This window comes from Vitis riparia, chromosome 4 (assembly GCF_004353265.1).
Source record: "Vitis riparia cultivar Riparia Gloire de Montpellier isolate 1030 chromosome 4, EGFV_Vit.rip_1.0, whole genome shotgun sequence".
Classification (NCBI taxonomy): Eukaryota; Viridiplantae; Streptophyta; class Magnoliopsida; order Vitales; family Vitaceae; genus Vitis; species Vitis riparia.
Genome location: NC_048434.1, coordinates 615863 through 630539, shown reverse-complemented (window position 1 = coordinate 630539; position 14677 = coordinate 615863). Strand labels below are relative to the sequence as shown.

At 34.5% G+C, this 14677-nt stretch overlaps 3 protein-coding genes across 6 annotated transcripts; 2 read left to right on the top strand and 1 right to left on the bottom strand.

Annotated features, from left to right (window-relative positions):
- Positions 1 to 739: 739 nt before the first annotated feature.
- LOC117913699 (derlin-1) lies at positions 740 to 6038 on the top strand. 2 transcript variants are annotated; one of them, XM_034828757.1, is made up of 8 exons: positions 740 to 928; positions 2452 to 2587; positions 3541 to 3614; positions 3792 to 3885; positions 4051 to 4179; positions 4309 to 4469; positions 5469 to 5583; positions 5872 to 6038. In XM_034828757.1, the coding sequence occupies exons 1-7, from the start codon at positions 912 to 914 to the stop codon at positions 5578 to 5580; spliced, it is 723 nt and encodes a 240-aa protein (XP_034684648.1). In that variant the 5' UTR covers positions 740 to 911; the 3' UTR covers positions 5581 to 5583; positions 5872 to 6038. The 2 variants fall into 2 exon arrangements, with proteins under 2 accessions (XP_034684648.1, XP_034684647.1); XM_034828756.1 differs by having other exon boundaries at positions 743 to 928; positions 5469 to 6017.
- Positions 6039 to 8050: 2012 nt separating this feature from the next.
- On the top strand, positions 8051 to 14075 carry LOC117912533 (profilin-1). 3 transcript variants are annotated; one of them, XR_004651021.1, is made up of 5 exons: positions 8054 to 8314; positions 9189 to 9326; positions 10335 to 10477; positions 11798 to 12216; positions 12353 to 14075. XR_004651021.1 is itself a non-coding variant. In XM_034827143.1 (4 exons), exons 1-3 carry the CDS (start codon positions 8192 to 8194, stop codon positions 10467 to 10469), a joined length of 396 nt encoding a protein of 131 aa, XP_034683034.1. In that variant the 5' UTR covers positions 8054 to 8191; the 3' UTR covers positions 10470 to 10477; positions 10569 to 10833. The 3 variants fall into 3 exon arrangements, 2 of the variants coding, with proteins under 2 accessions (XP_034683033.1, XP_034683034.1); XM_034827143.1 differs by lacking the exons at positions 11798 to 12216; positions 12353 to 14075 and adding an exon at positions 10569 to 10833; XM_034827142.1 differs by lacking the exons at positions 11798 to 12216; positions 12353 to 14075 and having other exon boundaries at positions 8051 to 8314; positions 10335 to 10833.
- On the bottom strand, positions 11485 to 13866 carry LOC117912532 (pentatricopeptide repeat-containing protein At5g48910-like). Its single transcript, XM_034827141.1, has one exon. It carries the CDS (start codon positions 13840 to 13842, stop codon positions 11956 to 11958), a length of 1887 nt encoding a protein of 628 aa, XP_034683032.1. The 5' UTR covers positions 13843 to 13866; the 3' UTR covers positions 11485 to 11955.
- Positions 14076 to 14677: the final 602 nt, after the last annotated feature.

Below are 14677 nucleotides of genomic sequence, written 5' to 3'. Positions count from 1 at the left end.
TTAAAGATGAGTAAATGGAGTTCATAATGACCATCAATGTGGTCATTCCCTACTCTTCATTTACAACAATTTACACATGATGACAAAATCATCATTTGTTTAAAATAATTATAATTGATGTGAAAATTTTAAAATGAAATAATTTTTTTTAATTTAAATGAATTATGTATATGAAAAATTATTCATATATTTATAATATCAAATTAATGGAATAAAACATTTTATTAATTAAAAAAATAATAACTTTAAAACATGTTTTTTATTTTACTTATTCTAAAAAACTTTTTTATTAACTCAACCAAACATTTTTTTTTTTTTAAAAACATAAAAAATTATTTTTCAAAACAGTTTTAAAAAACAACAACCAAACAGGCCCTAAGAATTTCTCAAACAACCCCTTTCTTTCATTTTTTGCCATATGCTTGTGAACCTAAATTACTCATGAATGCTTGAAATTAGATGTTATAATTTTTAAAAATATTATTTAGTTTTAAATATCATTTAATTTTTTATCCAAACTATTAATGCCTCAATCGATTTCTGCCATGTGGCTTCTCTCCATTGGATGAGCTCGCTGTCATTTTCATCATCTGAAGGCCACGTCGGTTGCCTAATAGGAGGCTTTAGCTTTGTCTCTAAGCAATGAGAACGCAGCTTACAGTTGAAAAAACGCAGCCCAGTTTCAAAGTTGACCCTGATCTTGCATTAATGGCTTTACTGGATTGGTCCGGTTTGGAACCTAGGGTAACAGACAGTGATCCTAGAGGAACTTTCTTGAAGCAGTTGAAATGACGGAATTACCCATAGCAGCCTTTTGAAATTCCCTTTTAAGTACTCGGTGTCTCTCTCAGATTCAGCGTTTAGAGAGAAAGAGAGCAGAGGGTTTGAATCGGAGATTCTTGTCAGTTTCAATGTCGACTCCAGCAGAGTAATTTCTATGTTCTCTTCTATTTCTGTTTGGCTCTCGGGAAATGAGACGAAGGGGAGAATGTTTAGAAATTGCCTTTATTTTCCCTCATTTTCCCAGGAGCCAAACAGGAGTGCTTTCAGATTTTGTTGATCATAATTTTTACTGTTGTTCTTGAATTGCTTGGTTCGTCTTTGATTCCAAACTTTCAAAATCCTATTTTGTTCCATCTTCGTTCTATATCTCTCTTACTTGCACCCTTTTTTCTGCATATTGAGTTGCTTGTGTTCGGGTACTTCGATTCTCTATTTGGTTTCTGAGAAATTTGAGGAAGGATAGGAAATATTGAATCTTGCCTTTCACGTTGGTTGATATCGTGGTGGTGAAAATCACTTATTATTGCATTCTACGTGTTTACAACAATGTGATATTGATCTGAATTGCCTTGATTGTGGTTTTATACCGTGTTTCTACACAGTAGAAGGCATAGTAAGAGAAAAATAGCTTTATTGGGCATTGGGCATTGCTTGTCAAAAGCTAGTTGAAAACTTGAAACCCTCTTGTGGAAGGTGAAGGTGCAGTGTTTTTTGTTGTGATTTGAAATTTCTCATAATTTAATACAATTTTTCTAGGATGACAAATAATTAATCTATTCAAAGCAGACAAAATTTTGACCCAGTTCTCCGCAACCTCTACTAGTGGTCATCTTGTTGCATTCTTAGAATTGGTGTATTAGAATTCATACTAAGTAATCTTATAAGGTCAATTAGTTGAATCTTTGTGAGCACATTTTTCTCAATTGCCACAAACAAATCCCTCATGGTCATTCCCATGGTCTGATGTAAAGGATGAGCTACCTCACTGGGACTTGGAAAGATTTTTATGTTTAGATTGGTGGGTATGCTGGATCTAGGGTAGCTTTTTATGTTTAGACTATTTTGATTTGCTGGATTTTGGAAGGCAGCCCTCATATGCTGATGAAGGCTTCTGATTCTACTTCAACAATCACACTGAGCAGATATTGACAAGTAATTCACTATCAAGGAATGATATTAAATTAGTTTGGATAATTGTACATTTGAATGGGCAGAAAAATCATTCTTATGGTTGATACAGATATGATCATATAAAGGCATGTCAAAGAAAAGTTTCAAAAGTCAAGGAGTTTGAAATCTTTCGGAATTTTGGTCATATCTCTAGGAAAAATTACATTTTTTTTTGGAGTATGATGAGACACATTCACAGGAGTAGAAACACGAATGGAAATGTAAATTATGTTTTTTTGTGGGAAGCTAGCACATTGATTTGCAGGAGGATATTAAGATTGTTTCATGTATTGTTTTTCACTTGCTATGAAGTGTTTACAAATTTAGTAAGTGGTACACTTAATTTTATTTTATTTTATTTTTTTATATATATGATTCTTACAAGGCCATTTATTAGTTAAACCTTTATGAAGTGTTATTTTCCTTTTGACTGTTGTTGCCTTGACATGGCTGGTGATGGTAACCATTTCTCAAATTTATTATTTTACTATGTTTCAGATTCTATAATTCTCTTCCACCCATAAGCAAGGCTTATGGGACCATGTGTTTGGTTGCCACTACAGCATTCCATTTGGGATTGTTTCCGCCTATGTATACCGCTTTAATATATGAATCGGTATTCAAGCATTTTCAGGTATGGAATGACATCTATCTATAATACATATAAATTATGCTATCAAATACTATTATGCTAGGTCTTATTTATTTAAATGGTTGTCTTGATTAATTTTACGTGTTAAAACATGAAGTATTTGCTTCTAATCATGATCTCATTTTTATAAAGTTGTATCCAAGTGTCTTGGTTCTATAGATGTTAACAAATTTGTTCTCTTTTTAGTTGCTTGTTGTCTTCACATATTTTCTGTTTATCGGGGAAAAAAATAATTGGAAGGTTAAATTATGGGATATCTTCACCATTTTATGCAGATCTTAATGCCATTTTTCTTTCCTAATTTCACCTCTCTATTTGTTGAGTACATGCCTGTAAGTTTTAAATTTCTATTAGGTTAAATATCGCAATTTATGGATTTCTTGGTACTTCTGCATTGTAATGCTTTAGGATGCTGCAGTATATGGCCTTGAGTGTATATGTCATAACCAGTTGTGCCATGCGCCCATCTTATATGATATATCTGACTTATGATGCTGCATCTTAATGCAAAATCGGTCATGGAGTACTTGAATCTTCCAACTTGATCAGTTGATATGAATCACTCATTAATAGAGCAATCACTAGGTTCCTTTTTTTCCTTTTTTTGTCGCTTGAAGCATGAAAATCTTAATAAATTTCCCCATCTTGTCTTATATTTAAAAAATAAATAAAGCAAAAAATACTGTCTCAATTTGTTCTTGGTTAGTGCTACCACTGCCTTTACCTCTGGCAAAATATGCATGTGAGATTAAAACTTCACCTCACGTAGTGGCATGTATGAGGATGGTGATTTGATCATCATTGAAATGCATATTTTAGATAACCTATGAAACATTGTTGCAAAATCAATCAATACATTTTGTTCTTCTATTTACAAGTGTTATACTTGAATATTATGCCCTACATACCTTACTGAACCTTGGTTTTTTTTGCAGGTGTGGAGGCTTGTTACAAACTTTTTTTTCCTTGGAAAATTTTCAATCAATTTTGGAATTCGCCTCTTAATGATGTAAGTGTAACTGTGTAAATCCCAGAAGCTTCTCTTGAGTTCACCCTGAAGTCTGTGTGCACACTTTTGTGGATTTCCATGTAACTTGTCTAGAGTTTGTAGGGGAACCTTGAAAAATTGCTTCATGGAACCTACCTTTACCCTGCATTTACATACTGCAAAGTTATATTGTTACAGAGCCAGATATGGGGTCCAGCTGGAGAAGGGAGTATTTGAAAGGCGCACGGCAGATTTCTTGTGGATGATGATATTTGGAGCTCTGACATTGCTGGTATGTCTGAAACCTATTTTTCTCTTAATATTTTATCTGGTCATTTTAGACTGTCATTTTAAGTTGGCTAATGCATCAGAGAGTTCTTCTGTTAGATTGTCATGTGCATTAAAATACATTAGAATACTATCTTTATTCTTGTCTTATTGGACTTTGGATGCTTAGGTATTATCAGCAATCCCTCTGTTGTGGACTCCCTTCTTAGGGGTTTCATTGGTATTCATGCTTCTATATGTCTGGAGCAGGGAGTTTCCGAATGCCCAAATTAACTTATATGGACTTGTTCAACTCAAGGTATGCTGGCTTATATATTTTTGTTACCACCACTGCATCACAATTAGGTTGCTCTATTGCAACTGCATTACTTTTTTATGTGGCTCCAACCCTGCTATGCTAATGTTAATAAACATTCATTTCTTGCAGGCATTTTATTTCCCTTGGGCAATGCTTGCTTTGGATGTTATTTTTGGTTCACAGATTCTGCCAGACCTGTTGGGAATTGTTGCAGGGCATCTATACTATTTTTTGACGGTGCTGCATCCTCTTTCCACAGGGAAGAACATATTAAAAACTCCAAGATGGGTGTATCCTTCTTTATGTTTTCATTTTGAAATTCCATTCCCCAGCTTGGCTAACAAACCATTAATAACAAAAATAAAATGCAAAATACAACTGATGTCCCATCTTGTATTGGCTATAAAATCTATCATAAATCTGTACACTGTCTACTCACTTTGAGGAGCCTAAGCAGGCTTCACCAGGTTCACTTAATAATAGATAGCCTGTTAAATAAATGGAAGTTTATAATAGTAAATAATATCCTAGAGAACTCTAGCATTTGCTTCTGGATTTTTGGATGGGGTCCACATGGTCATTTGAATAAATGGGTTTATGTGGGTTCTTATCCTTAGCGATGGAGCTAGTTTGACTGAGCAAATATATATATGTATGTATATATATTTTCTCGTTGTTATTATTATTACTATTTTTACTTTAGATGGCCATTTGAATGGATGGGCCTATGTTGGGTTCTTATCCATAAGCAAAATGGAGCTAGTTTGACTGAGCAAATACTTACTTTTTTATTGTTAGTATGATAATTATTGTTTTGTTATTATTTATTCTTTATTTTGAGGTCAGATTTCGGAATGAGATAACAAGTAAATTCTTGGTCCATTTTCTTCTTGGAGAGTTTCTGCATGATTATGACATTGCTAGACTTGTCTCAGGGTCATAATGATGTTTGCCTTTCCTCTGTTCCATTTTCAAGTGATCATAGCTGGGTTATGTCAAGTTTCAGAAGCTCATTTTCCTCTTTCTCACTGGAGGATCCTTCATGTCTTATATATGTGCATGATTTTTATTTTTTTTCTTCTTTTGTAGCTAGGTAGAAATTGAATCAAGGTGTGTGCTCCATAGTGGTCCCCATGTTACCGCCAGACCAAGACACCTTTGGTCTTGCATTTTATTTTGATATTGTTTCATGCTTTCGTTTTCCATTTTTGTGAAGAAATACTCTTAGGTTTGCAGGAAGATTATGAAGTTATGCACACTACACAAATTCCTTAACTTACATGATGCAGGCATAAACTGGTTGCCCGCTTCAGAATTGGATATCCGACAACTGCACCTGCCCAGCCTGAACGGGCAGCCGGTGTGGCTTTCAGAGGAAGAGGTTACCGGCTAAATGGATGAGAGGTACTCACTCTCTATGTATCATCTTCCTCCCCAATTTTAGATGATGCCACTAACGACGAATGACAGACGTTTCAACGCAGAAACTATAAAGAGTTAGTAGTAATGGAGCAGTTGATTTTCCCCCACTTTTGGGCTTCTATACCTTGTGGCATCATTTGCATCTGAACCTGAGCAAAAACTTTGTAGCTAAGGCAGTTATATTGAATATGACCGTAGGAAGTGAGGATTTTCTTCTTCTTTTTCTTCATTCATTTCTTTCCCTTGAGGGAGAATTGATCTCTTGTTCAGTGAGATTGCAGGATCAAGTTTAATGGTAATGTGAAGGGGAGTCTCTCTCTGTCTGAAAGTTGTCAATTGGCTTCTTATTCTTTCTGATTTGGGTGGTGGAATATTGAATGCTTTCAACATTACTATTGGGCTCTTATTCTTATTAATGATGGTTGGAATATTCCCCATATTTGTGGATTAAAATCAGCCATCCAAACAAGCCCTTGGGGATATCTCAATAATGGCCATCACAATTGGGTCCTTAGTGGTTTTATCTTGATTTTCTTTGGAATAAGATCAAGAAAAACAATGTTATTCAAATCAAATGATATATATATATATATATATATATATATATATATATATATATATATATATATATATATGTCATGTTACTTTAATCTACAATATTATATGATAACTATGGGGGCCCATTACACCTTTTATTTATTATCTTTTATTATGATACCCCACTGCATTTATGGGGGACAAAGCTTATGTATACGTCATTTTGTCTCTTTATATATATATATATATGAAAATGCCATGATTAAAAAAAAAAAAAAAAAACTTTAAGTGCTCTCTAGGTTTGTGGAAAATTATATAACATATCAATGCAATTGGTGAACATTTGTTTTAAAAAATATGGATAAAACTATTATAAAACATGTGAATTTATAGATCTTTCATGCTTTTTATTCAAGTAGGAGATTTGTTAATAAATGATATTTTATATTTTTTTTAGCCTTCTTATTTATTATTTTCTCGTTTTTTATTTTGATTCTTTTATTTTATAATACATTATGAATGCACATTTGCTATTTTTATGTGGCATGATTATGATTCTAAAGTTAAAAAAGTTTTCTTTCCAATTCCTTCTCTTACTACTCTCTATAGTAAAAGACTGACTTTTCATTTTGTTACTTCGTGGTTTAAGCTAAATAAAAAGATTTATTGTTTATTCTAAATACTTTTATTTCATAGGATGTTATGCTACGATTTACTTTTCTATTTTTATGTAATTATTATAATTGATTATGCTTTACATTGTTATTCAATTTTAATTATTTACCATCGAAGAGAAAAAGATTAATAAATTAATAAATATTAAAATTTATATAATCATAAGTTATATGAAAAATATTTTATTATAAAAAATATAATGCATTGTTATAAATTATATAATTATTATTATTCATTATTCATGATTAAAAGTTATGAATACGTTGGAATGCAAAGAGGAAGAGATTTGCCCATTGATATATTAAAGAAAGCATAACCATACATCTATACGAGGGGGAGAATACTCTAATCAATATATTGCATTCTTATTTTTCTTTTTCATACAATTTGTCACATTGAATTTTATTAACTAGTTTTTTAACAAGGCAATATAATGGTCAAATTATTTGAATCACATTCTACTCTTTTTCTTTTAGTAGAGTTTTTTCCTAAGTTTTTCTTAATAAGGCTTTAACAAATCATTTTTTTTTTATAATCCTTTAAGCCAAAGTGTTATAAAAATGAAATATATGAGAATTTATAGGAACTTATGAATTAATATTCATATTGATGTCGATATATTTGAAGGAATAATAATAAAATAATATTATATTTTTCTGAAAATATTCTATTTTATTGCCTTATCATTTTTTTTTTCTAATACTTTTATTTTTCAACAAATACTTATTATTAATTTTGAGAAATACACGTTATGACATTCCTTTTTGATAAATTAAAAACATTACTAGTTACATAAAAATAACGTTTTACTTTTATAACTTTTATGGCAAGAAATTAAAAGTTTTTTTTTTAAGTTTTAGTAAAAATATGTATGCTTTGGGCAATTTATTAAAAAAGTTTACGGTGTTAATAAAAAAAAAACTTATATCATATTTATGATGTCAGTATATTATTGTTTTAAAAAATAAATTAAGATATCGATATTTTTTCTTGGGCTTCCAACTTTTATTAAAGCAAAAAAACAAAAAAACTCAAAGGGTCCACAATTTGGCATAAAATTTAGAAAAATTATATTTATAATATTTTCCTTTATTTTTTGATTATTTTTTATATTAGCAGTCTCATGGGGAAAATGGGGGGAAATAAAAAATTTAACACAAAAATAAATAAATAAATAAAGTAAGAAGGATGACCCACACGTGACAAGAAGAGAGGCCACCAGGTTGGAGAAAGAGGTGTGTCACTGCAGCTGCTTGATCCCTACGCTACCTTCTCAACCTATATTTCTTCCTCCATTTCCACTCTCCTCCTCGCCCGCTTCCTCATCCTCCATCCTTTTCTATTCTTCACCACTCCACTTCCCAAACCTTTCATCAAGATGTCGTGGCAAACCTATGTTGATGACCATCTCATGTGCGAAATTGAAGGCAATCATCTCACTGCCGCTGCTATCCTCGGCCAAGACGGCAGCGTTTGGGCTCAGAGTGCCACCTTCCCTCAGGTCTCTCGCCTTTCTCCTTCTTAAACCCTTGACAATTGCTGTTTTTTGTTGATGGGTTTTCTTGATTTTGTCTGATCTGGCTAGGATCCATCTGAGGTTTTGTTTTTTCGATGAAATCGATAGTGGGTTTCGTGTAATCGGAGTTTTTGTAGTCGATTGTTGATGGGTTTTATTGTGGTTTTGTTGATTGTGTCTGATCTGATTGGGGTTTTAACTGGGTTTTGTTATTGGAAGATGTCTTTGTTGGGTTTCACGCAATCAGATGAACTCTCCTTGTTTCAACAGAAAGTTTTCCAGTGAAAAGGTTTTTCTTTAGAACAACTTTGTTTCAGGTGGGAATAAAATGATTTTCCGAGGAATAATCGTTTGAACTTAAGCGTCTCTACCTCTCAGGTTTAGACGTTAATTCCTCCTTATTTGGCAGTGATTTGGAGCTAAATTGTTGATGGGTTTTATTAATTATGCCTGATCTGATTAGGATTTTGTGGGCTTTTGGTGGCACCATGAGATCAATGATGGAATTGATATAATCGCATATAAGCTTCCTTGTATTATATACAGTAGAGATTTTTCCTCTTTTCCTCTATTGTTTGGATGTATTTGTATGTATTGATCTAAACTAAGATGAAGGGATGAAGGGTTACTCATTTGATATTTATTTATATTTGAGTTGATAGTGTACATTGAATATGATGTTTTAATTAGGTTTATTGGTTAGTCAATTAGCATTTGGCTCGAATGTAGACCCACCTTGCGTTTATGGTTTATTCTTTTTTCATGAACTGGATTGTTATGACAATAGGTATTCTTTTTCAATCTATTTTATTTGTTTGCTGAACTTGCATTGTTTGCTTCTATTTTGATGGTGCTTTAGTTCAAGCCCGAAGAAATTACTGCCATAATGACTGATTTTGCTGAGCCTGGTACGCTTGCACCAACTGGCTTATACCTTGGTGGCACAAAGTATATGGTGATCCAAGGTGAACCAGGGGCTGTCATTCGAGGCAAAAAGGTGAGCATTTTGCAACATATCCATGTATGCAGTTATGTTACAGATGAATTTGCACCTGCTTATTTTCCTAGGTGATCAGTCACTGCTTTATGTACTGTTTGCCTCTAACTTTTCTCATTTTCAACCACATTCGATTGATCACATCAGTTTTGCTATTTTGATCAATCACTGTCCTTTTAGAAGTGCTTTGACTACTTTCAGTTATAGTTGACTGGTTTGTTGATGATGCAGTCTCTTTCACTTCTATATTATTATGTAATGAACTGAGTTTGCAGGTTATGTATAATATGATCAACTATTCAATTCAAAAAAGCCTTGTCCTAATTATTTTAAGTCATATGCAATTCCCTACCTTTATGCTGGATGGAGCATTATAAGTTAAAACATATAGCATCAATGTTTTATTGTCCCAAATAGAAATTACCCATAAAAAAATGTCCCATATAGAAATTGTTGCCTCTTGAATATAGTGGTAACTCAGAACTAAATTTCTTGGTTTATTGCATCTACTTCTTTGTATAGTCAACCGGATTCCTAGCAGATCATTGACAAAAGTAAACAACTTCTATACTATTTTGTTTTAAACAAATGTTACACATAGTTCTTCAGGATCTTATGGATCTTCTATTTGTTCTACTCATTTAAACTGCAACTCTAATTTTGTTATGCAAAGATGCCTTTATGCTGAGTTCCAGGGTGAAGGTTATTATCGTGGTATCTAGGACTTATTATAGGAGCTTTCAACTTGTGTATACATGAAGAAAGGGCTACAATACCTGAGTGTCACTGGGCTTTCTTGAACCTTTTGTGTAGAGAACTGTTAACTGTTCATTTACCATATGCTGCTTATGATGATTAATCTTTTTAACATGATATGGTTATGTTTTCATACTCATCCTGATAAACAATTCCTGCTTTTGCTCTCACACCCACACATTTTGATCAATGATAGGTCTTGTGTCTTTTTTCCCATGTGTTCCTGATGAGTGGAGTGATACTTATTTTCAGGGCTCTGGTGGTGCCTGTATTAAGAAGACCATTCAGGCTTTGATCATTGGTATATATGATGAGCCTCTGACTCCTGGTCAGTGCAACATGATTGTTGAAAGGCTGGGTGATTATCTCATTGATCAGGGTCTTTAGTTGCTTCGGTATGTTGTTTATTTTATCTTGAACTTTGAAATTCTTTTCACTTTTTTTGGGGAGCTTGCATGTACCTACCTGAAGTTGGAATTGTTGCAGTTAATTAGTATTTACATAATTTCAAGTCATGGAGAAGTCAGTGTGGGAACAAAGGTGTTTGCAACTTGGAAAGTGATACATATGGCCTCTTATATAAACTATTTTCTTTGTATCATCCCTCTTGATGGGATTATGTTGATTTCTAGTGGGATGTTATCTATTTGGAGTTTTGGTCTTTTTTTTTTTCCTTGAATGGGAGTATTTCCTCAGTTGTACTTATTAATTCTATCTGAAATTTATTTGGGAATATCTACCTTGGTGTTTATAAGCCATCCATTAACCTTGGAATCTGCGATTAAAAATGGTATTTGAATGTATGGTGTAGGAAAGACGCCTAGAGAATGTGGTAAGTCTGAATGCAGAGTGAATCCAAGGAAATATGAGAGTTTTTCCATTGAGCTGTGTTTCTCCATAATTCATAGACTATATTGTTGATATATTAACCCAGGTGTAGCTAAGTGGTAAGACCCATCAGATGAATAACCCCGGGTATTGTATTGATTTAATCCCATTAACTGCTGTTTCCCATGTTCAGTTCTTTCAAAAAATTTATCATTTGATTAAATGAGTCATTAAACAGACAAAATCTTGGTTCAGGTGCTAGTTTAGAATATGAATAATCAAATATTTGATATTCTAGAAGCTGTTGAGGAGGAAAAATATTGGTTTTGTTGGTTGGTCTGGTTGATAGATCCATGCATTAATCAAAGAAAATACAGCTAGGTGCTTCACGGATGGCATAAACATGATATTTGTAAATCATGAATTTCATTGAGAATTTCCACCACTAAATCAACAATTGCTGGGAGCATGCGCAAAACATCATGTAAAATTAAAAGCTATGTGCTTATTTGACAATGTTTTTAAAAACAGTTTTCATTTGTCCCCGGAACAAAATTACCTGGGAGCTCAAATATGTATTAAAAAAAAAAAATGGTTTTCTTGGCTTACTTTTTATAAAGCTATCATGCATTTGTGTGCAATACAAAAAATAATAGAATATATCTTATTTTTTTCACTTGTTGCTCAAAAAACTCTGAAAAAATATATGAAAAGAGCTCAAAGTATTGTAGGACTGCAGCATATAACAATCCTTGCCTGGCTGAGCAACGAAGTGGTCCACATTCTGCAAGTGCTATTGAGGAAGCAGTTGATAACAGTGCCCTGATGACAGCTTGGGAATTATATTATCCTCACTCCCCCTCTCATGCATGGGTCTTTTGTTGCAGGAAAGTGTGGTAGTTTCTTCAGGCAATCCTAATGAAAGCAATCCCATCTCAGCAATTAGTAGCTGGCTTACAACTGCTATAACACCCCATGCCACAGTGGATATGAAGTGAGAAACAACCACCTCCTTTACACCCCCACGCTCGACTCTTCCCATTTCCTACCAATAGTCACTGCAAGTACATACCCCATCTTTAAAATGATGGAAGCGGCTACGATCCCGCACAATAATCTCCCGCTTCACAATCCCAGAAATTATCTTTGCTGCATCATGACAGTCATTACAAATTCGTAGATTCTTAACAACTCGAATTGTGGTTCCTTCACTAGTGCTGATAAGCCCAAATGCAATTGCCAACTTCTCACTGTGAATTGACAAAGCATCCTCCTTCTCTTCTTCATCAATGCTATGCACTACGAGGTCAGTTTTCGGTTTGTACCCAGCTAGCTTCATTTTCCACATTAATTCTCTTATCATTGAATATATCTTGTTAGACTCTGGGTGTGATAAATCTCCCATGAAGAACTCATATACTGTGTTGTCCACCTCTATCCAGCTGCATCCAGGAGTTCTCAGCACCCCATTCTCTCGCATTCTCAACCTGCACTTTGCAGCATCATCTAATCTACCCATTGAAGAATAAACATTGGCGAGATAAACATAGCTTCCAGAATGGTCAGAATCTAGCTCAAGAATATGTTGAACGACTCGCTGTCCTCTTCCACTGTCCCTGTAAATCCGACAACCACCAAGCAATGCACCCCAAATTATGACATTGGGTTTCATAGGCATTGAGCTGATCATATCCTCTGCTTTGTCGAGTTCACCAGCACGGCTGAGAAGATCAACCACACAACCATAATGTTCAACCTTGGGGCTGACTCCATACTCCTTGTCCATAGTATTGAAACAATTGAGCCCCTTCTTGACCAACCCTGCATGAGTACATGCTGTTAACAATCCCATGAAAACAACATCATTTGGCTTTACTCCACAGTCCAGCATTTCATAAAAGCATCCAAAAGCTTCATCTGCATGTCCGTACATGGCCAACCCACATATGATTATACTCCATGAGATCACATCTCTCTCTTCCATCTTATTGAATACCCTTCTAGCCTCCGCTATGCATCCACACTTTGCATACATATCTGCCAGTGCATTCCCCAAGAACAAGCCCAAGGCCATCCCTCTCCGACTGATAAATCCATCAATCCACTTCCCCAGATCAAGTGCACCAAGATGCGCACAAGCCGGCAACACACTAACAAGGGTAACATCATTTGGCACCACACCACCGAATTGTTGCATCATCCGGAACACCTCAATAGCATCACTATACTTCTCATTCTGTGCATACCCTGCAATCATGGCATTCCAACAAACCACATTCCTCTCCGGCATCTCATCAAAAAGCCGCCGAGCATCCTCCAATCTACCCATCCGCGCATACCCGCTAATCAACGTCGACCAAGAAACGAAATTCTTCTCGCGCATCCTATCAAACACCCATCTAGCCTCGTCCGCACACCCACACAAGCAATACCCAGAAACCAAAGTGTTCCAAGAAACCACATCTCTCACAAACATTTCATCGAACAGATGCCGTGCAATCAAAAGATAACCCGCTTTGAAATACATATCTATGAGCGAATTCCGAACAAAGAGATTGGATTCAAACCCTTGTTTGGTGACCATGGCGTGGATTTTCTGGCCGTTGACAACGTGGGCAAGGCCAGCACAGGCCTTGAGCACAGAAGTGAAAGTGAACTCATCTGGGTTCGGGGCATTGGGCGATGAAACTTGGTGGTTAAAGAACTGGATTGCATGGAACCAGTGACTGTTTTGAGCTAAAGCTTTGAGAGTGGCGTTGTGGGCGAATATATTGGGGCTGGCGAGGTGGGCGAAGATGAGAGCGGCCTGGCGCACGTTAGCGTGGTCGGCGCAAGCGCCAATGAGCTTGACGGCGATGAGGTTTGGGTCGACGACGGAGGAGGGGATTGGAGAGGTGATCAGCTGAGCTTGGATTTGGAGGACCTGCGCCATTGTGAGGTGGCCGCCGCATTTTAGCAGGAGACTCGTGAGTCTCTGGTGGCGGTGGTGGTGGTGGAGAGCCACCGTGGGCTAGCTCTCTGGGTTGACACGGTTACTGAATCAATAATAGGGCGCTGGTTCCTTTTCTTTCCACCGTGTCATTGGCCTTGATTAGAACAACGATTGCAGGGTTGGTTGGTTCGAACAAATTTTGCGCGCAATAAATAAACACATCTTTATATATATATATATATATATTTTTTTTTTTAATTTTAGGTTATATTTTCTTATTGTTATCATAGATGATTATTATTATTCATTGACTATCATGATAGAGAGGATAAAAAAGAAAATGACATAGTACTAGAGAAGATAAAAAATAAAAAATAAATAACATATCATATCTCATGTTTGATTGATTATATAGTAACATGAGTTAGCCTTATTTTATGTTTGATCTAATATATAATATAATGTTTGTATTAAAAAATTTTTATTTGTTAATTATGGGAAAAATTATTTCATTAAAGTAATAATTTGCACTAGAGATTATATTGATTTTCATGGGTATAGATAACAAATTACTAAATAATATATGTCTACATGACTTGTAATATGTTGATGTATAATTATTTATCATCATATTGATCATATTAGATTCTTCTAAATATGATAAAATGTAAATATTCATTCACATAACATTTTATATTATTATTGACATAATTTTATCTCTTCAAGAATTCGTAATCAAGTTTACTCGATGTATATTAACATTAACTATTACGGACAATATATGATACAAATATCTTAAAATAAATCTACTTGATATTATAAACACATATTAATA